This window comes from Garra rufa, chromosome 14 (assembly GCF_049309525.1).
Source record: "Garra rufa chromosome 14, GarRuf1.0, whole genome shotgun sequence".
In the NCBI taxonomy this organism is placed as follows: domain Eukaryota; kingdom Metazoa; phylum Chordata; class Actinopteri; order Cypriniformes; family Cyprinidae; genus Garra; species Garra rufa.
Genome location: NC_133374.1, coordinates 24,195,865 through 24,221,833, shown reverse-complemented (window position 1 = coordinate 24,221,833; position 25,969 = coordinate 24,195,865). Strand labels below are relative to the sequence as shown.

General features: G+C 36.3%; 1 protein-coding gene across 1 annotated transcript in view; it reads right to left on the bottom strand.

The window, feature by feature from the left end:
- Positions 1–24,236, bottom strand: part of exoc3l2b (exocyst complex component 3-like 2b) — a 45,130-nt gene extending 20,894 nt beyond the window's left edge. The window contains exons 1-3 of the mRNA XM_073817834.1: positions 24,122–24,236; positions 14,831–15,313; positions 11,182–11,390 (exon numbers count right to left, since the gene is read on the bottom strand). Coding sequence (XP_073673935.1) covers positions 11,182–11,390; positions 14,831–15,291 — 670 coding nt within the window. The 5' untranslated portion in view covers positions 15,292–15,313; positions 24,122–24,236. The remainder of the gene's footprint in view (positions 1–11,181; positions 11,391–14,830; positions 15,314–24,121) is intronic.
- Positions 24,237–25,969: the final 1,733 nt, after the last annotated feature.

The following is a 25,969-nucleotide window of genomic DNA, read 5'->3' as shown; positions in this document are numbered from 1 at the left end:
GCAAGTATTTATTATAAGTCAAATTTAACATACGTTTGGTTTTCCCTGGTCGCTGTTGAGGTACGCAAACCACGTTAAGCTGTTTCCTTATAATGGGCTTCTATGGGGGAGAAAACGCTTAACGTGATATTATTCACTTTATATGTGGAATAAGGGCTCGTTCTTTTGATAGTAGTTAATGTTTGTTCCACGTAAGGTCTGACAGAAACTTGCGGTTTCCTGGTCGTTTTTTACATACATTAAGCCACGTTAAGCGTTTTTCACGTTGTTTAACTGGTTACCGGCATACCGGGGCGGAAATGGGTTTACACAGCAATTACGTATTTCCGGCGCAAAATACGGAAGTTGTGAGAAAGGTCTATTGTGTCGACTCAGGTGCAGGGGAAGACAAGAATGTCTCACATTGAGCGATTGAGGTGGTCTGTTGTTGGATGTAATAATGAACACACACCTAAGCCGCTAAAGATGCAGAGGATTAACGTTTTAAGCTAGGCTCAAAAGTATCTAAAATTGTCACTACCAAAACATTTGGTGAAGTTTCGGTAGTAAAATTGTGTGTGTTTTTTTTTTGGGTGGTATTCAATAAAATTGTCCTTACCGAAACAGTCACAACCAAAACGTCTTCATTTTTTTTTTTTTTGGTAGAAAGGGAACACATAATTCTTTATTTGAGGAAATAAAATTTTAGCACAGTTATGCAAATTTTTAGTATTTCAGTATGTTTTAGTTTTAGATTTTAATATGCCAGTTAAAATTCTGTAATGTGATGAGGTCACTACCAAAACATTACTGTCACTACCAAAATGTGCTGTCACGACTGAAACATGGGAGGTTTTGTCAAAAATAAATTATCAATAATAAAGTATATTGAATGTTGAAGATGTTATGATAGTGTTTGGTTCCATTTATATTCAAACTAATAAATCCTTAACTTTGACATCATTATGATCAACTTTATGCCTTTTACAAAGAAAGACGATTCAAAATGCAACACATCTCATAAATCACACTTGAAATATTGTTAAAATTGTAATCGTTATTAATTTAACTCAAACTTTTAATAAAATAGCAAAAAATCTGTTTACAAGGCAGATGTAAACAAAATCTTAATAGGTCCATATAGCCATTCTTATTAAATTATATGTCATTGTGTTTCAGTAGTGACAAATTTAGTGAGAGGAAAAATATTCAGTTTGGGAACAGCCCATATACACCGGAGACCAAAAGTCACAAATCAGCTGTGCAAATAATTGTCCCTGCTGTTGAATTCCTCTAAAGAACACTGGATAGACGATAAGGGGTTCTTTTCGATGCTGAGTTGCCCATTTATTTCCTGTGACTTCCTGACCTTTTCTTAGAGGGAAGGATGCGGGGGTGTTCGGTTGGCGCCTGACTCATCTGTCCCTGTGCCTATCTAGGATGGACTGTCCTGTAATGCCACGACAGACCCCACGCCCTTCTCAAGCGCCTCGCATAATAACAGCCCAAGTGTGCCAGTCCATCGGAAGGAGATCTAAATATAAAATACAATACCGTCAGGGTTATCGCTAACGCAGACGGGGGGGACAAGGTGGAAAAATTTATGCGCTGCCTGTTAAAAATTTAGAGTCACTTCCTCTGCAACTCATCCACGTGAAAAGTCCTCCACCCAAAGAACAACATCTCACTGTATCATCTCAATGACTTTGAGACCGGGCCTGGAGGAAGAAAAGGTCGACCCTGTAAGCATCAGTCTGAGAGGAATAATTTAAAAATGGACTCCTTTTTAACTGATCAAGTATGAAAAATATTGTCCATGCCCCACAGGAAGCTGAATAGGAATTGGAATAACAGGAATTGGAATTTACTCAGAATTTTCAACAGGTAATGGCATTCCAGGTAATGAACTGTTTGTCCACCCATGTGCATAAATCTATCTGCTTGTAAGGCTCATAAAACTTTCGAATTGTATGACTTTTCAAGCTTTTTAATTGTGAGACAAGGTTGTGTTTGTTATATAATATATCTTTATAAATACTTGCATATTGTATGTTTACATGCCATTTTGATGTAACAAAGTGGTTAAACCCAAGTGTGTGAGTTGTTAACTTACTTTTTTAAATTAGTCTTCCCATTAACGCCATTATATTGTTCATTCAGACTGATATGCGGATATACAGTCAAGCCCAAATTATTCATACCCCTGGCAAATTCTGATTTAAAGTTACTTTTATTCAACCAGCAAGGTTTTTTTTTGACCGGAAATGACACAGGCTTTTCTCAAAAGATAATAAGACGATGTACAAGACAGTCCAACGGACACTGCACACCGCTGGGTTCCACGGACGCAGACCAAGGAAGACACAACTTCTCCAGATAAGGCACACAAAAGCCCACTTGGCCTTTGCAAATGCTCATCTGGACAAAGGAAAAGACTTCTGGTCTTCTGATCTATGGTCAGATAAACAAATATATATTATTTTTGGCCACAATGATGTAGCCTTCATTTGGCGTAAAAAAGGAGAAGCCTTTAACCCTAAGAACACCATCCCCACTGTCAAACATGGTGGTGGGAACCTAATGTTTTGGGGGTGTTTTTCAGCCGGTGGACCAGGGAACCTAATCACAGTAAACCGCACCAAGAAAATAGAGCAATACATCAAAATTCTCAACAACAACATCAGGCAGTCTGCAGAGAAACTTGGCCTTGGGCACCAGTGGACATTTCAGCAAGACAACGACTCAAAACACAGCAAAAGTGCTGAAGAAATGGTTAGCAGAGAAAAACATTAATGTTTTGCAGTGGCCCAGCCAGAGTCCTGACTTAAATACAATTAAGAATCTGTGGAGGGAGCTAAAGATCAGGGTGATGGCAAGGAGACCCTCCAACCTGAAAGAGTTGGAGCTCATCGCTAAAGATGAATGGGCAAAAATACCAGTGGAGACATGCAAAAAGCTGGTCAGCAATTATAGGAAGCATTTGATTGCTGTAATAGCCAATAAAGGCTTTTCTATTGATTATTGAGAAGGGTATGAATAATTTTGGACATGACACTTTTTGTTCAAATGTAAATAAAAGATGAGTAATATTTTTTTTCCACAATGATGCCTCTTGTACATCGTCTTATTATCTTTTGGGAGCAGCCTGTGTCATTTCTAATAAAAATAAAAAAACTTGCTGGTTGAATAAAAGTAACTTTAAGTCAGAATTTGCCAGGGGTATGAATAATTTCGGGCTTGACTGTATATGGAAATATATGAAAAGATTATTGCCATTAACTAAAATAGGCACTTGTACAGTTTAAAAACAGGATATGATGTCACACCAGAGGACTTGGTTTTCAGAACAACTCAACAATTGTATTAAGTTCCTACACTTTCAGAAATATGAAAAAATGATTGCCATTTACTAAAACAGACACTTGCACAGTTATGCCACAGTGACATTTTTATGCTTTTCTTTTTAATTTATAAAAGTTCAAATTTATTGAACCATGCTTGAGACAGTAATACCATAGGACAATTTTGACTCAAAAACAAAAAAAAAGTCTCTTGTGGGACAGTGAAAATGCCATGTCACGACAACAACCCATATACACTTTGTAGTGTTATAATTTGCAATATTGGCATTGTTTTATTTTTGTACTATGAATATATACTACATACATAGATGTATTTGTGTTAAATGATGGATTTCAATATTTGAAAAGCAATGATCCAGATGTTGAAAGCCATGTAGTTTAAATGGTTTTATCCCACAGTCATTAAAATGCAGAAAGTTGCCAGTAACAGCGCTGAGCTGTGCAGAGGACTACACTAGTTCTTTGTTTCCACAGAGTCTCACGCACTAAATTCATGGTGTGGAGCATACTTGACTTAAGCATGGACATGTCGCCACCCTTCCTTAATGAAAACCACAGGGACTGAAGTGTTGCCTTTTAAGGGCACGTATGGCACATATGCTACACATATACCCCCACCACAACTTCCAAGAGGACATAACACTGTTTGCTTTTGGCTGAGGATTTAAAAGGGTGGGGGCTATCAAGCAACTCGACTGAAAAGATCTGACTAAGCAAGATATCCTCTAACATAGTTCCAACACACCTGCACAACCAACACCTCTCAGCAGGACCAATCAGCCGTTACAAGGAAAAGATTAGCCTGGATTCTAGGAATGTAATGGAATACGATCTGTTCTTTGTCGTGCCACAGGTTCAGGACCATTTTACATTAACCCTCTGTTTCAGAGTCAGAACTTGAGGAATAGCAGCCCACAGAAACTCCCGTTCTCATTCATTCACTTCCTTTACTTAATGCGCAGCATGTGCAGAATAGACATATTTTCCCCAGAAGTGAAATATTTAATAAGTGGTGGACGATTGTATTTCCTGCCTCTGCCTTAGCGGAGCAGATGGGTCGAGCAATACTGAGCCCTGCTGAAGGAATTCCACATGCTAAAATTTAGTTTCAACATCCAGGCCCAGTGAGATGAAGTGGCTTCCAAGTGACAACTGGCCTCGCCTGCCGCTGGAGACCTTTAGGTCAGGATGGTCCCACTCCCTTTTTGATTTATTTAGACGTGGCCAACGTCAACAGAACGAACCTAAATTGGACCATTTGGAAAACGCGAACTCCACCTTATACTAAGTGCTACCCTGCCCTCACTTAATGCTTGTTGGTTTATTTGACATGCATGAACAAATCCTCCTGCCAAATGTTGGACAATAGCTGGATAAGGTGGAAGTGACTCTGCCAGTTGGCATGCAGGAATATTTGCTATCATAAACGGGAACGCATTGATTGCAAACATTCCACTCAGATACTGATTCCATGGCGGCCATGACAGAATGGCTCTCAGCTGCAGTTATGGCTTATGGTTAGAGGTTGTGGGTTGTAATTTGGCGAGGTCTGGAAATCATTCACTACGATGAGGGGTAAACGCCCTTCTATATGGCTTCTTTATCAACTCAGTCATGTCATATTACAAAGACTACTAAATGCTCTCAGTCCTGATAGATACCAGCCACCCAAATGCAACGTAGACCTTGCTCTCTGAACTCACAGCAAAGCAGCAATGAGGTTTATTTGCAACATGCTTTGTGTTCCAAGAACACATTTTTCATGTTGTTGCAACATCACGGAAAAGATGGTATTGTTGGGGTTTTTAAAGCAAAATGACTAGATTTACCACCCTTGGTGGAACTGCTTATACTGTATACTATATTTACTGTATACTGTATACAGTGGGGCCTAAAATAATGGGACTACTAACAAAAATGCTTTTTTTACTGGGCAGCACAACTGTTTATTATGATGGAGTTTAGTGCCACGTTAAAAAAAAAAAATTAATCTAAAATTACAAGATTATTGTTGTAATATTTTAAATAAAATAAAGAATAAAGAGAATAAAGTCAAAATTACGAGAATTAAATTGTATCAATTGAAGTTATAATATTTTGAGAGTATAGCCTGAGCAGTATGACATCATTAGCATATTTCTGCTTTCAGCTAGGTGTACTATGTCTGCCATTTTCTCCGCACTCAAGCAGCTGTAGTGACAACAATGTTTTGTAAGCAATGCAGGTGTTTTGTAGTTTGATGTTTAAGTGAACATAAGAGTCTTAATTTTCTTTCTTTTTTTGTTGGTAACATGCCACTGAATACACAAAAAAACAGAAGAGGGGGTGGAGTGAGAAGTAGCTCATTATCATTTAAATAGACACCGAAAAGGCCCACTGTGCACTGTTTTTGACAAGGTAAAAGGATGAGGAATATTAACCAAAGTATGTTGCAGACATTTCATGAAGACCCCTAACTTGTGAAAAATGGGCATCCGATGTCCCCTTTACAATAGAAACCAGTTATCTTCAAATTGAAATAATACAGTTGAGGTCAAAAGTTTACATACACCTTGCTAATTGTGAAAAATGTTAATTATTTTACCAAAATCAGAGGGATCATACAAAATGCATGTTATTTTTTTATTTAAAGGTTGTATCAGCGATTTCTAGCCTAAAACATAAAGTGTAAAATTCAGCTGACCTTTCTTCACGATCCGCTCGCTGCTTGCCCCATAAATTTTCTGTGAAAAAAACCGCGTCTCTCTGGTCAGCCTAGGGTCCGAGATATGCCAAAAAAACAATCGGCACTACCAACCTTTCCACACATAAACAAACAGTGTTCCAACCAATCAGCGTCAGGGGTTTGGTGTTGTGGACTTTCGCTCCGCCTCCCTCACATCCCTGCACCAGTACGAAAGTCCACAACACCAAACCCCTGACACTGATTGGTTGGAACACTGTTTGTTTATGTGTGGAAAGGTTGGTAGTGCCGATTGTTTTTTTGGCATATCTCGGACCCTAGGCTGACCAGAGAGACGCGGTTTTTTCACAGACAATTTATGGGGCAGGCAGCGAGCGGATCGTGAAGAAAGGTCAGCTGAAATTGACACTTTATGTTTTAGGCTAGAAATCGCTGATACAACCTTTAATACTGACCTAAATAAAAGACGTTTACATATAGTCCACAAGAGAAAATAAAAAATGTATAAAAATGACCATGTTCGAAAGTTTACATATACTTTATTCTTTTTACACTGTGTTGTTACCTGAATGATCCACAGCTTTTTTTTTTTGGTTTAGTTATAGTTGTTCATGAGTCCTTTGTTTGTCCTAAACAGTTAAACTGCCCACTGTTCTTTAGAAAAATCCTTCTGGTCCCACAAATGTATTGGTTTTTCAGCATTTTTGTGTATTTGAACCCTTTCCAACAATGACCGTATTATTTTGAGATTATCTTTTTACACTGAGGATAACTAAGGGACTCATATGCAACTATTACAGAAAGTTCAAACACTCACTGATGTTACAGAAGGAAACACGACACATTAAGAGTCGGGGTGAAAACTTTTTGAAGATCAGGGTCATTTTGAGGGTTTGTCTTCTGGGAAACATTTAAGTATCTTCAGTAGCTTCTGAAGTGGCAGCACTAAATAAAAAAAATTGATATTTAGGCAAAATATGAAAAATGTACATATCTTCATTCTGTTCAAAAGTTTACACCCTTGGCTCTTAATGCATCGTGTTTCCTTCTGGAGCATCAGTGAGCATTTGAACCTTCTGTAATAGTTCCATGAGTCCCTCAGTTGTCCTCAGTGTGAAAAGATGGATCTCAAAACCATACAGTCATTGTTGGAAAGGGTTCAACTACACAAAATTGATGAAGACCAAAGAATTTGTGGGACCTGATGGATTTTTCTGAAGGACAGCGGGCAGTTTACCTGTTTAGGACAAACAAGGGACTCTGAGCAACTATGAACAACTATGATCACAAAAAAACAGCTGTGGATCATTCAGAATCAAGTGTATGTAAACTTTTGAACAGGGTAATTTTTATAAATTCAACTATTATTTTCTCTTGTGGACTATATATAAATGTATTTTATGTGAAATGTTGTATTCAGGTCAGTACCAAAAACAAATTATATGCATGCATTTGTATGATCCCTCATTTTGCAGTTTCTGCAGGGTGTGTGTAAACTTTTGACCTCAACTGTATAATATACAATATTACTGTTTGTGTAGCCTTGGTGAACATAAGATACATATTTTTTTTTATCTGACCAACCACAAAATGAATAAATTAAAAAGAAAATAATTATATCAATTATATGTTGAGCTATAGAGTGAGGTTGGTAAAGCAATGACACAAGAAGTAAAGTCATTGTAAAAGTTTTGCCAACTCCTACTCTAGTGAAATCTGAACTTGTTTAGCAGAATTTGAATATTGACAGTTAAAACACCCTCTACGAACAACATTCACATCCTGTTCTTTGCTCCATTTTCTGGATTTTCTTGCATGTGCAGCGACCGAGGCATGCATGGCCTTACGCATTACTCGAAGCGTTACTTTCCCATTTCTTATGTCCCATGTATTTAATGCATCATTGTGAAGATGTTTGATAACATTCTTCAAAAAGACTCTCTGAATAAATAATTAAAGCCTTGATTATCATTCACTCAGGAATGTGAGGCAACTCGGGAACAGCTGGGTGGATGGAGCAATGCTTTCTTTAGTCACAACACTTATGTCTGCAAAATAAATGGGAAGTAGGCTATCTATTTAAATTCATATACTTAAGAAACCACAAAAACAGACCAAACTAAGAAAATTGGAATGTTGTATATCTAATGTGACATCTAATCAATGTGTGAACAAAATGGCTCTTCTCCCAAATTACAGATAACTCAAAGCGTCTGGTGGTCTCTTCAGCTGAGAGTTGCTGAACGCACAATTTGGAAAGCAACATGACTATTGCGGGAGGTCACCAGAAGGTTTCCCGTCAACATAATGTGGCTAAATACACAAATAAAGAGTGATTTTTTGCTGTGTCAGCTGCAACATGCAAAGCGGCAAAAATCACTAACCCTGTCCCCCCCTGCTGAAACAAAGCAAAGACATGACCAAACATGACACTGTGGGGGCACATTCAGTTCCCCTTTGCTCAGATTCCTCTTTTATCATGTTCCATGCTACAAGGGGACAAGATTGATGGTTTAAATGTGACAGCCCCCTACCCGTATGGTGAAAACGGCTGAAGAGCTTCGAAAATCTGTTAAAATGCATGCCGCTCTGACAGGCAAGTTCTCCGATTGTCAATCTTTCTCCAAAATTTAGTTCCAGCTCTAATTAAACACACATGAACCTGCTAATCAGAGTCTTGCTTAAATGATTCTGTAATTATGTAAGAGCAATTGTGTAAGAGCAGGGCTGAAGCTAAATTCTACTAGGTTGAGCACACAATGAACTCTGTTGACTGTTTAACAAATGTACAAGCAACCAGTAACACTTGTAGATTTGTTTGCACAACAGTCCAGGGCTGTGACGCTACCAACTGGTATTGCTAGGTTGATAGTCCCAATCTCATTCTTTACTATCAATATGCTTATATTCTTTAACCATCAGAGCCTGCAAGTTGTTGCTGGTTTTGAACCTTATCTCCCCTTGTCTTGCAGTAAAAAGCCTGAAACCTGAGCATGCAATCATGTGCAAATTCCTGCCTTGCATGTACCATGCTCATGCAGGACAAGCTAAACAATCAAGCTCTGGTACATTACAGCTGTGGTCAAAAGTTTAGGAACAGGCATTAAAGATAGTTGTACATTCATAGTGGAATTCATTTCCAAATAATCCCATATTTAACGCTATCACAGTCGATTATGACTGCAGATCTTTTAGAAGTTCAATACAATTATGCCTTAAAGGAGTATTCATAGTAATATTCCTTTAAAGTACCGCCATGTATGTTTTGTGACATATTTGATGCGAAATGTCCACTAAATTGTGCTAAAAGAGTGTTCAGGGTTTTTTTTCCCGGAACAGATGAACTTACATATAGTACGTTTTATGTGACATTGGTTTTGTATGTCTCACCGCAGTTCTAACTTGAAAAGTTTGTTATATGGCACTATAACTCTAATGCTCCGTGACGTTTTAAAATAACGTACCATCTGCACTACACCTAAACCTACCAGACAGTATAAACAAAAGAAAAATGTGATGTATAAACACAATAGCAATCATGCCGTTTTAGCTTGTTTTCAATCTCTCATCTTTCAGGTCTTTTATCAGGAGTCATGTTTTTCATGGGTTTCATACCCAAGGATTCCACATCCTAACTCCAATTCCATGCTGGCTGATCTTCCGAGCAAGCTTGTTATGCATAGTAGTGTTGGGCGATATGCTCAATTTTCATATCGTCCTATCGTCAGCCTGAGAGATCGCCGATACACGATACTATCGTGCTGATTTATTTAATTATCTATGTAGTAAATTCCTTATTCATTTTGTAAAGGTAGACTTGCTATTGGGCATGTGACTAAGTTGTGCGTGTACAGAGCGCTGACGATATAGTTCTGCCGGAGAGGTTTTACTTTCGGTTTCATTCTCTGCTATCCTCAGTGAGTGGTAAATGTGCGTGCATGAATGTAAATGAGTGTATCTTTCTTTACCTGTCATATTGCGATAATGTTATCACTTTATGTCTGACCGTTGTCGTCAGGTGATGTTGTAATTCAGTTTATGTAGAATGTGGAGAAGTGATGCCCGTGTAATTCACGTGCGTATGTTTAGCGCCATTTGATCGCATCGTAATTCTAATTAACGCATACAGATGTTACTGAGGTGAATGTTTATGTTTAGCCTATACAGATCGATTCTGATATATGGTAATTAATTTAGCCTGAACCACGTTCTACTACCTCTGTTATCCTAATGACTGTGCAATGCTAATATAACACTCCCGTTAGAATCAGTTAATCTACACCGTGCTGTATGATGAAAATCTCTCCGTGGGTGCACGGACGCAACACATACGCACTGCAGACGTCTGTGGCGCGTTAAGGCGACGTAGCCACTCTCTTTGCTTGTGTTCATACCGCGGCAAGTTTCTGAAGCATCCTAGAACCGACTCTCCGCGCTGCATCGCTAAAGTTAGGCGCCTTTTTGACGGATAATAATAATAATCGTCTAACTATCGTCAAAGGCATCAGCCACAGGCGATATCTCTGACTATCGTCGATACACGATACTATCGTCTATCGGCACAACCCTAATGCATAGAGTTGTGCCCATTTTCTAGGGCTGCCCCATAATAGTCGACTAACCATTAGTCGACGAGAAGAGGCTTGGTTGACCAAAATTGTATTAGTCAGAACAACAACGAAAGGTTGTGCTTTTGTAAAATAATTAAAGCAAATAGTGTGCACTTTCTGCTGTCTCTGTGTCTGTGGACTTGAAACGTTGGAACTCTGTGTATACTTGCCTTACAGATATGAAAAATATATCTATAGAGAGTGAAATGTCTACTTTTAAATGAACCAATTTAAATAGAAAACAAATATTCTCAGATTATGTAATGGCAGCCTCACCATTTCCACCACCCCCCTGCCAAATTATTACCCCCTTTTGTTGAAATTGCTACATAATTGCCTAATCCTAACCCCTTCCCCACAATTAACCTTAAACCTACAAATACTAGGGGGAATAGGGAATTGGGCACAACACCGGAATGTGAAACACATGGAGCTGTAATTATAACTGTGTTTGAAAACAATTACAAGTGCTCGCTGTTTTACCGCCTCTAGTGTTTATTTCTGTTGGAAACTGCAGTGATATGTTCATATTCAGTTGACTGTTTACCTGAAAGTGGCTCCCTGGGTTTGACCTCAGGCACCTCCTCCACCGGCTCCTCCTCAGGCCCCTGAGATGAGTGGTCCTGCATGGACTCCCTCTTCATCTTGCCCTTGCCCACAATCTTCAGGAAGGAGAGTCGGCGACTGGTGGAGTCAGCATCAGTTTCTGAGCACAGGTCACCATTGGTCAAGCTCTCCTTGCACTTTCCGGCCATTCTGTAGAAAGAAGAAAGTTGATGAGGAGAAGTTTGTTGAGAATAGTATGTCTATTCTACTAGTGGTGGCAACAAATGGAACTGCCCAAATCATTTTGCAAACTCTCCTTCCTCATATTTGCTATAAATTACCACAAAAACACTGAGTCTCTTTCTCATCTTAGTCCCGGGAACTGATATGGAGTGTACTAGTGGCCGTCCACTTTTCAGCTGCCTTGTTTCCAAGATTTTTTCCATTAATTTTCCCATTGGGATTTTAAAACAAGTCTTTGTTATTGAGTTATAAGTAATGAACTTACCAGCTACAAAGTGAATCACCACATTACAAATCTTGAACTGAATATTGAACAAGCAGACAAAGATTCAAGACTGTGTGCTTATGTCTTGATATTCACTTAAATCCAATTGAAATTAACCAAATCCACACTTTTTGTACAAATACTGGCCACACAACACACAGATGAGAAACACAGCACAGTCCACTCCAGGAGAGAAACTTTCAGTTTGTCTACATTTTGCCAACACCAAAACACTCAATAAAGACAGCGGTTCATATTCAAGAATAAAAACGTACCCAATGGGAGAAACGAGCTAATACTCAATAACACAAACCTGACCAATGAGAGAGAACAGCTAAGAAATGAACTTCTGATTCTTGGTAAAGTTTTACATGGTCTTTACGCTGCTTGATATTGCAAACTGGTATTTCAAAACATATTACTTTAATGTATTGTTGTAATTATAAACAAACTGGTTGGTAGCGCAAATTGTTTTACTGTTTACTACACTTTGGTATTTTTATTCTATTCTATATCGAACATTCACAGAAAATAGGTAGATACAGCAGGCACTTTTAAAGCATGATTTAGTTGAGCTGTGGTAAAGATAGTATACTATCTGTATAAGTGACAGACAGATGAGTGTAAATGGGAATAAAACGCTAAAAGCTTAACTGGATGTGTTTACAGACAGATGACTATCAATTCAATTTTTACTACATGTCTGATGAGCAGTGCTGGAAAAAGTTACTATTAAATGTAATGCATTACAATACTGTGGTACTTTATAAACAATTTTTATGGAAAGTAATACATTATGTTACTTTTGGATTACTTTTTCTGACCTCGGCTAAAAACCCACAAGTTATATTTTTGGCAACTCTAAAGGCTTTTTCACACCAAAAGTGAAATTAATAAGCCTCAGACTGAAGGAAGTGCCTCTGCAACTCACAATTCCTCTTAACACAGGACAGGAGAGGTGTCTGAATAAATTGAAAAACATAGTAACTTTACTTATTTTAACAGTAACTCAGATATTTAATATTATATGATACTATGTGATAGTAATGTGATACTTTAGTAACTTGAAAAAAGTAATCTGATTACGTAACTCACATTACTTACTGCTAATGAGACAAAGAACTGAACTGAGAGCAGGAGATACTGTACAGACAGAGTCTATTGTGTCTATGTGTTTATTGTCTGTGTTAAGTGTAATTGTTTAATCTGCTCAGGATTTTGTTAAGAATAGGTTTGGTGGTACTTCAGTCTGGATTGGTCTGAATGACACTGATGAAGATGGCATATGAAAATGGACGACCTCTGGGTAAGAAATTACTGAACTGATGTTCACAATAATTTTATAAATGATTCTCACAATCAGTATCATATCACACAGAAAGCAGCACTGAACATCTAATGCTGAACTGGTTTCAGGTTATCGGGGTCTGGAGGGCCAAATGTGAATTTGGACAATGACCCAAGGTGGCCTACTTTATTCGGGTGGCATGATGCCGCATGTATTAGAGATTTTCAGTGGATCTATGAGAAAAGGATTTCCCAGCTCAAACTGCCATAAGAACATCACAGACCTTTTGAAACAAGCTGAACAGTACACACCTTTGTAATAACTAATAGTCACCTAAAGCAGTGGTTCTTAAAGGGATAGCTCACCCAAAAATGAAAATTATGTCATTAATTACTCACCCTAATGTGGTTCCAAACCTGTAAGACCTTTGTTCATCATCATTTCTGATGAAATCCAAGACCTTTCTGACCCTCCATAGACAGCAATGCAATTGGCCCAGGCCAACTTCCCAGGCCCAGAAAGGTGGCAAGGACATCGGTAAAATAGTCCATGTGAGATCAGTGGTTCAACCGTACTTTTATGAAGCTACTTTTCTGGGCCTTGAACGTGTCAGCTGCATTGCTGTCTATACAGGGTCAGAAAGCTCTCGGATTTAATTAAAAATATCTTCATTTGTGCTCAAAAGATAAACAAAGGTATTACAGGTTTGGAACAACATGAGGTTGAGTAATTAATGACAGAATTTTTATTTTTGGGTGAACTATCCCTTTAACCTTGTTCATGGTGGACACCCAAATTGCATATTTTGAATGTCTCCTTTGTTACTGCTCAACAGGTTTAATGAGGAAAAGAGATTAACTTGAGAATATTGATGGAGGAATATAGAAGTATTGCTTTAAAGATGTTGACTATATATATATATATATATATATATATAGAGAGAGAGAGAGAGAGAGAGAGAGAGAGAGAGAGAGAGAGCGAGAGAGAGAGAGAGAGAGAGAGAGAGAGAGAGAGAGAGAGAGAGAATTAATATATTATACATTCATTTCAAAATTTCTATATATATTCATAAATACTCAAGTAGATTGAGATAGTAGGGAGACTGACTAGATTATGTCATTTGCAGTGCTTCATGGGAGTGAGTGGCAGGGTTGCTAGCTTTTCACAACAAAACCTGCCCAATTGGTTCTCAAAACTAGCCCAAAGGCAGCCGAATCACATTTTGAGTGGAGTCCCCCAGTAAAAACTGTGTTCCAGGGGGGAAATATGCATTTTGTGGTGGGGTTCCTCTGGTAAAATTAGCATTCCAGGGGCTAAATATTACGTTATTGGGGTCGCTTCAACCCGCAGACATGAAAAACGTGTTTCTTTGCACACAAAACGTATTCTGGTAGCTTAATAAAGTTATGGTTGAACTACTGATGTAACATGGACTATTTTAACGATGTTCTTACATTGCTGTCTATGCAGGGTCAGAAAGCACTTGGATTCCATGAAAAGTATCTTAATTTGTGTTCCAAAGATGAATGAGGGTCTAGTTTGGAATGACTTGAGGGTGAGTAATTAATGACAGAATTTTCATTTTTGGGTGAATCATTCTTTAATGTAGTTACTGACTGGTTGTTCATATGACAAGCTTAATTTAAACCACACTTCATATGAATTTGTTATGCAATACTTTATTACCTATTTGGATTTTATGATCTTGTTTGAATTTTCATTGTTAATGAACTATCCCTTTAAAGGCCAATTATTGGATTGCATTTATGCCACTTGCTAAAAGTTTGTGTAGACACACACTGACGTAATTAACTCATTGATCATTACTGTAAAGGGAAATTGAACCCATCATACCGTAGCAAGCTCCCTTCTGAACTCCGTCTGCCCTTTTTCTTCCTCTGCATGGGTGAGGCTGATCCTATAGAGCCATGTGGGGAGGGGGTGTCCTTTCCTTTGCTCCTGCTAGACATGCGTAAGTTCTTGCCCAGTTTGCCTAGGGTCTTGAGGGGAGAAACTCCTTTCATGCGTTCCAGGGTGCCTTTGATGGAGCCTCCCTTCCCTGATCCTCCACGCCGCACCTCATTAGCCTCATTTTCATCTTCTTCATCCTCAAATGGGTTTCTGTCCCGGGGCACACGCCCATCCAGAAGTGAGCCTCCATTGCTTCTTGGCCAGTCCTCATCTGAGCCAGGCTCCTCAAATGGATTGAGGTTGAGACTCATTTTTCGGAGAATGAACTCACTACGTGTTGTCGACAAATCCACGCTAAACCTGCCTCCCTTCAGCCGAGACGGGAGGTTCTTAAGGACTGGCATGGTTGCGCTGGGAGGATATATGCTGGAAGAGAGATAAAACAATTAATGCATATCTATCAGCACCACCACTACCAGTATGAACTCTGTAAGCCATTACGAATGCACTCTGTCTCTACAAACAGGAAATTACTGCCACACGGGCCAGTACATTGGCATTCATCCATGATGCTGCTATGAGCTTTCACTTTTTATGAAAATGTTCCTTGGTTCTTTCCAGTTTACAACACAGCTGAAATTACATAGTACAATGGACACAGAAATAAAGACAGCGAATTTTGTGAAACAGAAGATTTCAATAGTGTCTGATAAGTAGTGTGGGTAAATGACATAACATCTATTCATCAATTTAAAATACAGTAGTTTGAAATTTTTACTTAATACTTTTTAGTTAATACTTTCAGTGAATGCCTTCAAATGAATTGAAATATATACATTACTTGTTCAAAAGTTTGGGATCACAATTTTTATTTTTATTTTTTTACAAAGAAATCAATACTTCACTATGGAAGCCCGTTTCCACCACTGGATACAAAAAAAGTAATTGTGACTTTTTATATCCCAATTCTGACTTTTTTTCTCAGAATTGCTTAATATAAACCTGCATTTCTGATTTTTTTTTTCAGAATTACATAATAAAAACTCACATTTCTGACTTCCCATCAGAATTGCGTGATACAAACTCACAATTCTGATATTTTTCACAGAACTGTGTGGTTTAAACTTGCAATTCTGACATTTTTCTCAGAGTTGAGTAAAGCAAACACAATTCTGACTTTTTTCCTCAATTGTGTGACACAAACTCGCAATTCTGACTTTTTTCCTAAAAGTTGAGTGATACAAACTTGCAATTCTGACTTTTTTCTCAGAGCTGAGTAAAGCAAACACAATTCTGACTTTTTTCCTCAGTTGTGTGACACAAACTGAAAATTCTGACTTTTTTTCTCAGAGCTGAGTAAAGCAAACACAATTCTGACTTTTTTCCTCAATTGTGTGATACAAACTCACAATTCTGACTTTTTTCTCAGAGTTGCGTGACACAAACTCACACTTCTGACTTTTTTTTAATTATATTACACAAATTGACAATTCTGAATTTTTTCCTCAGAATTGCATGATATAAACTCAAAATTCAGATTTTTTTCTCAGAATTGCATGATATAAACTCACACTTCTGACTTTTTTCTTAAAATTACATTACACAAATTGACAATTCTGACTTTTTCCCTCAGAATTGCATGATACAAACTCACAATTCAGATATTTTTCTCAGAGTTGCATGAAACAAACTCACAATTCTATATTTTTCACAGAACTGCGTGGTTTAAACTCGCAATTCTGACTTTTTTCTCAGAGCTGAGTAAAGAAAACACAATTCTGACTTTTTTTCTCAGAGCTGAGTAAAGCAAACACAATTCTGACTTTTTTTCTCAGAGCTGAGTAAAGAAAACACAATTCTGACTTTTTTTCTCAGAGCTGAGTAAAGCAAACACAATTCTGACTTTTTTCTCAGTTGTGTGATACAAACTCACAATTCTGACTTTTTTTCTCAAAATTGTGATACAGACTCACAATTCTGACTTTTTTTCTCAGAGTTGTGTAATACAAACGTACAATTCTGACTTTTTTCTCAGAGTTGTGTAATACAAACTCACAATTATGACTTTTTTTCTCAGAGTTGTGTAATACAAACTTACAATTCTGACTTTTTTTCTCATAATTGCATGATATACATATCGCATCTTAAAGAAAAAACTCAGAATTGTGAGTTTAGAGAACTGAAAGATATAAACCTTGACTTTGATTGCGAGATATGAAAATTCTGACTTTTTTCTCAGAATTGTGAGGAGAAAAAAAGACTGATGTTTTCTCAGAATTCGCAGTTGTGTGTTATAAAGTCAGAATTGCAAGATATAAACTTTTTTCTTAGAATTGCGAGATATAAAATTTGTTTTTACTTTTGTCCACAGAATCTCACAATTCTGACTTTATAGCTCTATAATTTTCACTTTATAACTCTATAATTTTTATAAGACTTTTTAACTCAAAATTGAGAGTTTATATCACGCTATTCTGAGAAAAAAAGGTGAGAACTGCAAGATGTAAACTCAGATATAAACAGATGTAAACAGATCAGTAATGACAACTGTTTTTGTTATAAATTAAAGAGTGAACTCTTAATTCATCAAAGAATCCTTAAGGTTAAAAATATATAATTCTTGTGCAGAAAATCAGCATATTAGAATGATTTCTGAAGGATCACTGAAGACTGAAGAAATTCAGCTTTGCCGTAAAAGGAATACATTTCATTCTAAAATATATTCTAATAGAACACAGCTATTTTACATTATAATAATATTTCAGAATATTACTTTTTTTTTTTTTACTATATTTTCAAATAAATAAACGCAGCCTTGGTGAGCATAAGACTCTTCTTATTTTATCTTATGTTTTAAACTAGATTTTTTGACTTGTTCTGTTTTGTTGCATGACACATGTACTGCTCAGCCCCATTTATTTTTACTGACGCACGTCAACTCAATATCAACACAATATCAGCCTAGCAAACAGTATTACACAACAGAGATAACAAATCTGACATTTTTATACGAAAGATTACTCATTTTATGATGGGTAGAATCAGAAGCACACCCTTTGGGTAATCTTGACGAGACCTTTTGATGTCAGGCCTGCTTACATTACAAGGGCAATAAAATATTTTTTATACTCAAAGGGAAGAAAAATGACACAATGAGAACAATCTTATCCTGACTAGGACAAGCTACCCAAAAGTTACATCTTTATATCTCTGAATATACAAAATCCTGTGTAAATAAACAAAAGGAGGCTTCAACTTGATGAACCGAGTCTATTTCAAGAAAACATGTTTGCCTCTTTCAAAGGCTTCTTGGCTAGAATAGCCCTCTTGGATATTTATGGCTGGTGACAAAAGGGGATAGGAACAGCACTGAATCACTTCCGGCTTGCTAATTTGTGTATGTGTGTGCGAATACGAAGGGGCCGATACTTAATGAATGATTAGCTTTGGGTTAACAGCCGTCTACCTGGTTTCCTCACGATAAAAACTACATTCTGCTATTTTATTAATAGCTCACTAAACAAAATGTAAAACTATATTACCGACATGTTTCCGAGATCAAAGTCAGATTCCATACAGTAGCTTAGAGACTAATTTCAGTGTGTGACAGCCAACAAGCTTTAAATTCCTAGAGATGGTCTATTGTTTGTGGCTTCCTACCTCTTTTAAATAATTATGTCTGCATGATTTTTCCATATGGGTCACCTACCTTTAGGGGCTTATCATTCACACTGGAAGACGTGTGTAAAGCCATGAACATACTGAAAGATATATTTCACCGAATGTTTCAACTGTTATTGTCAATATAATAAAAGTAAGTTTGAAAAACAACATTGGACCCCATTGACTTCCATTGTATGGGCAAAAGAACACAGAAGTCATGCAGATTTGAAATGACATGACGTTGAGTATTGATGAGAGTTTTTTCATTTTTTTAACCTGACTTGATCATTGACTCACCAGTGGGATTTAATTATTAGACAAGAAGGAAATTTACAAAGCAAATGGAGTGAATGAGGAGGAGAAAGTAAGTTACGCAACTGCTTAACAACCGTGTTCATTTACACTTGAACTGTTTAACAGGGGGTTAACAAGTTAAGTTAATGAGTTAATAAGAAAAACTGTGACTGAAGTGGAACAGCAATTGAATCATCCTCTCTTAACATTCCCAGTGAAATTCCAGCTCTAATTATAAACCTTACAGTGGAGCCAATATGGAACGTCGGGTTAGATCATTGGGTGAGATACTACCGCTTTCCCAGACCAACTCCTCTTCCTGTCTCAGACAGGTAGGGGACAAAAGGGACAGGTCCCCCGCATTACAGCCAATGGCAGTGGCATTCTCAAGTGAGTGGATAACCGGATAAATTCAAGGTGAAATCAGACAAGCAGTCTATTAAGTCACTGTAAAAATATCTTGTTAAATTGGCAGCTGTTATTTATGAACGCCAGTTTCCGCCACTGAATAAAGAATTTAAAAAAGTAATTGCGACTTGTTATCTTACAATTATGACTTTTTCTCTCACGATTGCAAGTTGACACCTAGCAATCCTGACTTTTTTCTCAATATTGTGAGATATAAACGTAATTCTGACTTGGTTTCTCAGAATCGCAAGTTTAAATCTTGCAATTACGACTTTTTTTTCACAATTGCGAGTTTAAATCTCACAATTAGGGCTTTTTTTCTCAAAATTGTGAGATACAACCTCTTTTGTTCTCACAATTAAGAATTGTGAGATTTATATTGTGAGTTATAAGGTCCACATCTAAGGGGGAAAAAAGACAGCTATTTTCTCATAATTGTATATTTCACAATTCTGACTCAATTGCGGGTTATAAAGTCAGAATTGCGAGATACAAACTTACAAAAGTCTGAGAAAAAAAGTAATTTGCAAGGTTATATGTTGCAATTGTGACTTTTTGTTGTTAAAATTGCAAGTTTAAATCTCCATTCTGAGTTTTTTTTCTCGGGATTGTGAGATATAAACTCGCAAATGACTTTTTTATGAGATTTCATAAAAAAGACTTCTAAATTATGAGATTTATTCCAAACAATTGCAAGTTTAAATCTCACAATTCTGAGAAAAAAAACTTAAATTGCAAGTTATAAGCTCCAATTCCGAGGGGGAAAATAGATATTTTCTCAGAATTGTGAGTTTATATCTCACAATTCTGACTTAATAACTTTCAGTAGCAAGTAATAAAGTCAGAATTGCGAGATTTAAACTTGCGATTCTGAGAAAAAAGTCAGAATTGTGAGTTTATATCTTGCAATTTAAACTTTTTTCCTCATAATTGCGAGTTTAAATCTTGCCATTCTGAGTTTTTTCTCGCAATTGCGAGTTTACAACTTACAATTCTGAGAAAAAAGTCAGAATTGTGAGATTTAAATTGCAAGTTATAAGGTCCAATTCTGAGAAGGGAAAAACGACAGATATTTTCTCAGAAATGCAAGTTTATATCTCACAATTCTGATTTAATAACTTGTAGCTGGATGTTATGAAGTCAGAATTGCGAGAATTCTTAGAAAAAGTCAGAATTGTGAGTTTATATCTTGCAATTTAAACTTTTTTCCTCATAATTGCGAGTTTAAATCTTGCCATTCTCAGTTTTTTCTCGCAATTGCGAGTTTACAACTTAGAATTCTGAGAAAAAAGTCAGAATTGTGAGATTTAAATTGCAAGTCATAAGGTCCAATTCTGAGAAGGGAAAAACGACAGATATTTTCTCAGAATTGCAAGTTTATATCTCACAATTCTGACTTAATAACTTTCAGTTGCAAGTAATAAAGTCAGAATTGCGAGATTTAAACTTGCGATTCTGAGAAAAAAGTCAGAATTGTGAGTTTATATATCTTGCAATTTAATTTTTTTTCCTCATAATTGCGAGTTTAAATCTTGCCATTCTGAGTTTTTTCTCGCAATTGCGAGTTTACAACTTACAATTCTGAGAAAAAAGTCAGAATTGTGAGATTTAAATTGCAAGTTATAAGGTCCAATTCTGAGAAGGGAAAAACGACAGATATTTTCTCAGAATTGCAAGTTTATATCTCACAATTCTGACTTAATAACTTTCAGTTGCAAGTAATAAAGTCAGAATTGCGAGATTTAAACTTGCGATTCTGAGAAAAAAGTCAGAATTGTGAGTTTATATATCTTGCAATTTAATTTTTTTTCCTCATAATTGCGAGTTTAAATCTTGCCATTCTGAGTTTTTTCTCGCAATTGCGAGTTTACAACTTACAATTCTGAGAAAAAAGTCAGAATTGTGAGATTTAAATTGCAAGTTATAAGGTCCAATTCTGAGAAGGGAAAAACGACAGATATTTTCTCAGAATTGCAAGTTTATATCTCACAATTCTGACTTAATAACTAGTAGCTGGATGTTATGAAGTCAGAATTGCGAGAATTCTTAGAAAAAGTCAGAATTGCAAGTTCATAGCTTGCAATTTGGACTTTTTTCCTCAGAATTCCAAGCTTAAATCTCGCAATTATGACTTTTTTCTTGCAATTGCGAGTTTAAATATTCCAATTATTACTTTTTCCTCAAAATTGTGAGATGTAAACACGCAGTTCTGACTTTTTTTCTCAGAATTGTGAGATACAAACTCTTTTTTTCTCACAGTTCAGATTGTGAGATTTAAACTGCGTGTTAAAAGGTCCAATTCTGAGGGGGAAAAATATATATTTTCTCAAAATTGTGAGTTTATATCTCACAATTCTGACTTAATAACTTGCGATGTTATTAAGTCAGAATTGCGAGATATAAACTTGCAATTATGAAAAAAAAAATCAGAATTGCGATTTTTTTATCTTGCAATTTGGACTTTTTTTCTCAGAATTGCTAGTTTAAATCTCACTATTCTGAGTTTACATTTTACAATTATAAGAAAAAAGTCAGAATTGTACGTTTGAATCAAGCAATTCTAAGAAAAAAGATTTGCAAGATAAAAAGTTGCAATTATCTTTTTTAACTTTTTTAACTCAGAGGGCTTCCATAGTAATTGCCAGAAATTTACTGTAGAAAATACAGTCACATGTTGGTGCCAGTATATTTTTACAACAAAGACAAAATATTAAATATAAAATAATGCAATGAACATTAACTAAATAGATCATGTTACACAAAACAATATAATGTAGATTGCTGATAACAGAAAAAAAAGAAATAATTATACATATATAATCATATGTGTCATGTCACATGGGGACTTCGGGAATGCTTTTTTAACAGTAAATTATAGTAATTTTACTTGCTAATACCATCAATTTGATAGTATTTTTCAGTACAATTATATATAATGTGATAATAAAAGATTAATTCAGCCCAGCCAGATGGGGTTTTAATAAAAATTGGCTGTATGTGTAATAGAAACTGATTTTTTTAAATCAGTAATAGAGAAAAGGGCAGTGGTGAAAAAAGGTTGGAAAGCTCAAATGACCATAATGCATTGGGCTTGATCAGACTATCCATGAGCAGGGATAAAAATGCAGAAGTATGATCTGTGGTTTTCACAAAAACTCTAAAGCTGTCAAAAAGTCTGTCCTGTTTTAAGATTTCAGTAGAAGGAAAAATAATTCACATAGTTAATTTACTTACAATGCTGGTTGAAAATCATTAAACGTACCCTTTAAACCTTTTACAGTTTTTCATTGTATGTGGTAAGTAACAGTTGACCAATTTATGGGAAAAACCTTTCTTGTTTGTACGTTTTGATTACTGTCAAAGATGGTTTCTGGAGGATGCCAAAATACCAAAATCTTGTGAAATCTAAGCTTAGTCTCGCTCTGTTCGCACCATAATCCTCCTCATCTGAATCTACCATTTCAAAATTATGTGGAACCACAGACTGCAGTGCCAGTACGGTTCAAAGTCTATCGTCATCCTGTCTCTTAGGGATGGGCAGTGAGTTACAGTCAAACAGAGGGAGGACAGGTCTTAATATGTGACAGACAGAGCCATTGCTTCTGTTATAGCTTTGGGTTTCAGGCTCTGGTTAAAGGAAAAGCACTGGAATGCTGGAGAGAGCCAAAGACAACCTCCCAATGACTTTCCCCAAGGTGAAGTTTCAAAGCTCCTGAAGTCAAGGGGTAATGCAAGCACGTGATCTCAAACAGGTCCAGTGAAATTTAGAGAACTGATTATAAGTGTTTTAATTGGAAAAATAAAAACATTCAATTTGGTTAAAGGTAAGATATGTGCTATGAAATACTACTGTTTAGATAGATAGATAGATAGATAGATAGATAGATAGATAGATAGATAGATAGATAGATAGATAGATAGATAGATAGATAGATAGATAGATAGATAGATAGATAGAGTTTGCGTGTCATTGAAGCCACAAAAGTGATTAAGGATGGAAGTGTTAAAAGGGTCCCTCATGCCATCATTCATCACCACTATATTACAGATGAACTCAACACAAGCACAGTATTATATGGGTACAACAAGGTCAGGTTACTTGTTTTGACGTAACCAACATTAGCAAATCTTAGTCGTCCATCTTGACATTGGAATATGCCCTGCTATTAAAGCTTGTGCTTTTCCAGGACATATTATCTTTGTCTCAGGAGTAAATCTTTAACTGTACACCAGGAGAACAATGTTAGATGACCTTATGAGATTTTCTGTGAATGTGGATGCAATCTTTCTTTTTTAAAACGGGAAGGATAAACATTTTACTTAATAAGCAGGAAGAGAAAACTATTAAGTCAGCTAGTTCAGAATTCAGCCCAACTATTTTTTATTTTTTTGCTTTGTCATGTGACGAGGTTGCAAAAAAGATGTGTAAATGAAGATTAGATTGAAGGGCAGAGAGTAAAGTACTGGGAAAACGAACTTGTGACAATGCATTCAGTTTAGTTTAGTTAATATGAGATGTGGTTTCACTTAAAATGGAAAAAACAACAACTGTTAAAAGTTAAAAATATATTATAGCTATTTTGTAATATATTTATAAGCGTTATAAGCCTCCGTTCCACGCTTATTTCTCTTAGTTTTAAATAAATATTTCACATAGTAATGAAATACCACATTATTTCATTCATTTAACACAGTTCTGATCAAATCCAGAGTTGTAAACAATAAAAACGCCAGCGCTATTACAGTATTACAGGCGGTAAAGTCTTCACAGAGATTAACATGGTTACAAATGACACGACAGCTAATTAAACTCTGCAGGTCCGGTGACATTTAACACTTTATATTAACAAAGGAGACATAAAAACTTACAGAGTCCATGTCGAAAGGTCTTCATGTCAGCAACCAGAAAGAAAAATATTTGAATGAAATAATGAGATAATAATTCAAATCGAGGAACTTCACCTATACCAGCCGTTTAAACCACCGTTCAGAGCAAGTGATTACGGGCTGAGCTGTCAGGACTCAGGACTTTTACTTTTCGTTTGTGGGCTGGACTAAAGAGAAAGCGCGCATTCAGCTGGAAGCACACAGGAGCAAGTACACTAAAAAATGTTTAAAATACAATAAAATACTTAAATAAAATATACTTTTATTTAAATAATTCAAGAATGTAAAATAAATAAATAAATGTAATAGTAATAAATCATATTTATATTTAAATTAAATGTTAAAATAAAATAATTAAAAAGACTTTAAGAACACAATAGTATGTTTAAAATATGTATTATTATTATTATGCTTAAAAATATATGCTTACAGGTTTTTCAAAAGGTTTTTCACCAGTGTCTCAAGTAGGCTACGTTGTCATTTTTACATTTATTTAGTGTTTGTGTGCGTGTTTAAATAGTTTGAAATCATTCGTATTTATGTATTAAGGATATCCTTCATTAAAAAAAAGTCCTGTAAATGGGTAGCCTATATGTGATTTATAGGGTAGCCTATATGTCAAAAGTCACCGGACCAAAGCCAAAAACAGGTCTCATCGCGTGTAAATAATGGCGATATCTATGGACTTTTAAGGTAAGCAGTTAAACTAGCTAGCTGTTTTTATTGTTGACGTTTTATTAAATTTTAATATCTAAATATTAGTAAAAAAAAAAAAAAACAACAACAACAAAAAAACACTTTTATGGAAATCTTGAGTAAAACAGCTTCATATCCACCTATTTCTTGCTGTAAGAGTGGGCGCAGCCATTTTTAAATTTTAATGGGTTTGGCTTCTGGACTCATCAGCGTTTAGCTATTTTTAGCTGTACAAAACAGCTCATTTCCTGCTTGATATTGCAAATTGGTGTGTCTTACCAAATTATTTTATTGTATTATCTTAATTATGACCACATGGTTTGTAGTGCAAACAGTTACCATTTACTGCATGTTGTTATTCTTCTTGTCATATGCCAATAGCGGCCAATGAAAGGTGAATAGAGTGTTATGCTGCGTTCCAGGCAAGTTTTTGAGCTCGTAAATCACCACTTCAAACCACGACTCACGACTTTGTAGTGTTCCAGGCAAGTCACGCCAAACTGCCTGAGCACATTTATTATTATTTTATTATTAATTTGATTGCAGTGTTTTATTGTCCTAAAGTCTATTTTTCCATCATGTACCACTTGCATAAACACCGCAACCGTAGGGGCTGACATTGTTGTTTCGCGGGCTATGTAACGTCAGAACTCGGAATTGGGAGTACATCGATCTAGTACGAGTTCACGGGTGGGAAGTCACGGGTTTGACTGCCGATCCAGTGCACTTTCACAGGTAGAAGGTTGGAAAAACACGAGTAATGGGTTGCCTGGAACGCGGCATTATACTACAGGGCCATTGAATGCTTGAATCTGATTGGCTGACAAACGCTCTAATGGTGTGCATTATTTTCAGGAAAACGCACGGCGAACATAGTTCCAGGCAGCACTTGACTCTACATCACTTCGCCACACGATTTCAAAGGTCCTTACAGCCCAAAACAGCAAAATAACCAAAACCCACAATGACACTGGCCAAACAAAAAAATACAGTAAACAATAGGATAAAAACGACAGATTATTTCTATGTTGTTACACAATATAACGTTTTATTATGTACGGAAAGCACAAACTCTGTTTCTCCCACTCTCTCTCCCTTACAGACACACACACATACAGTTAGCACACGCGTTAG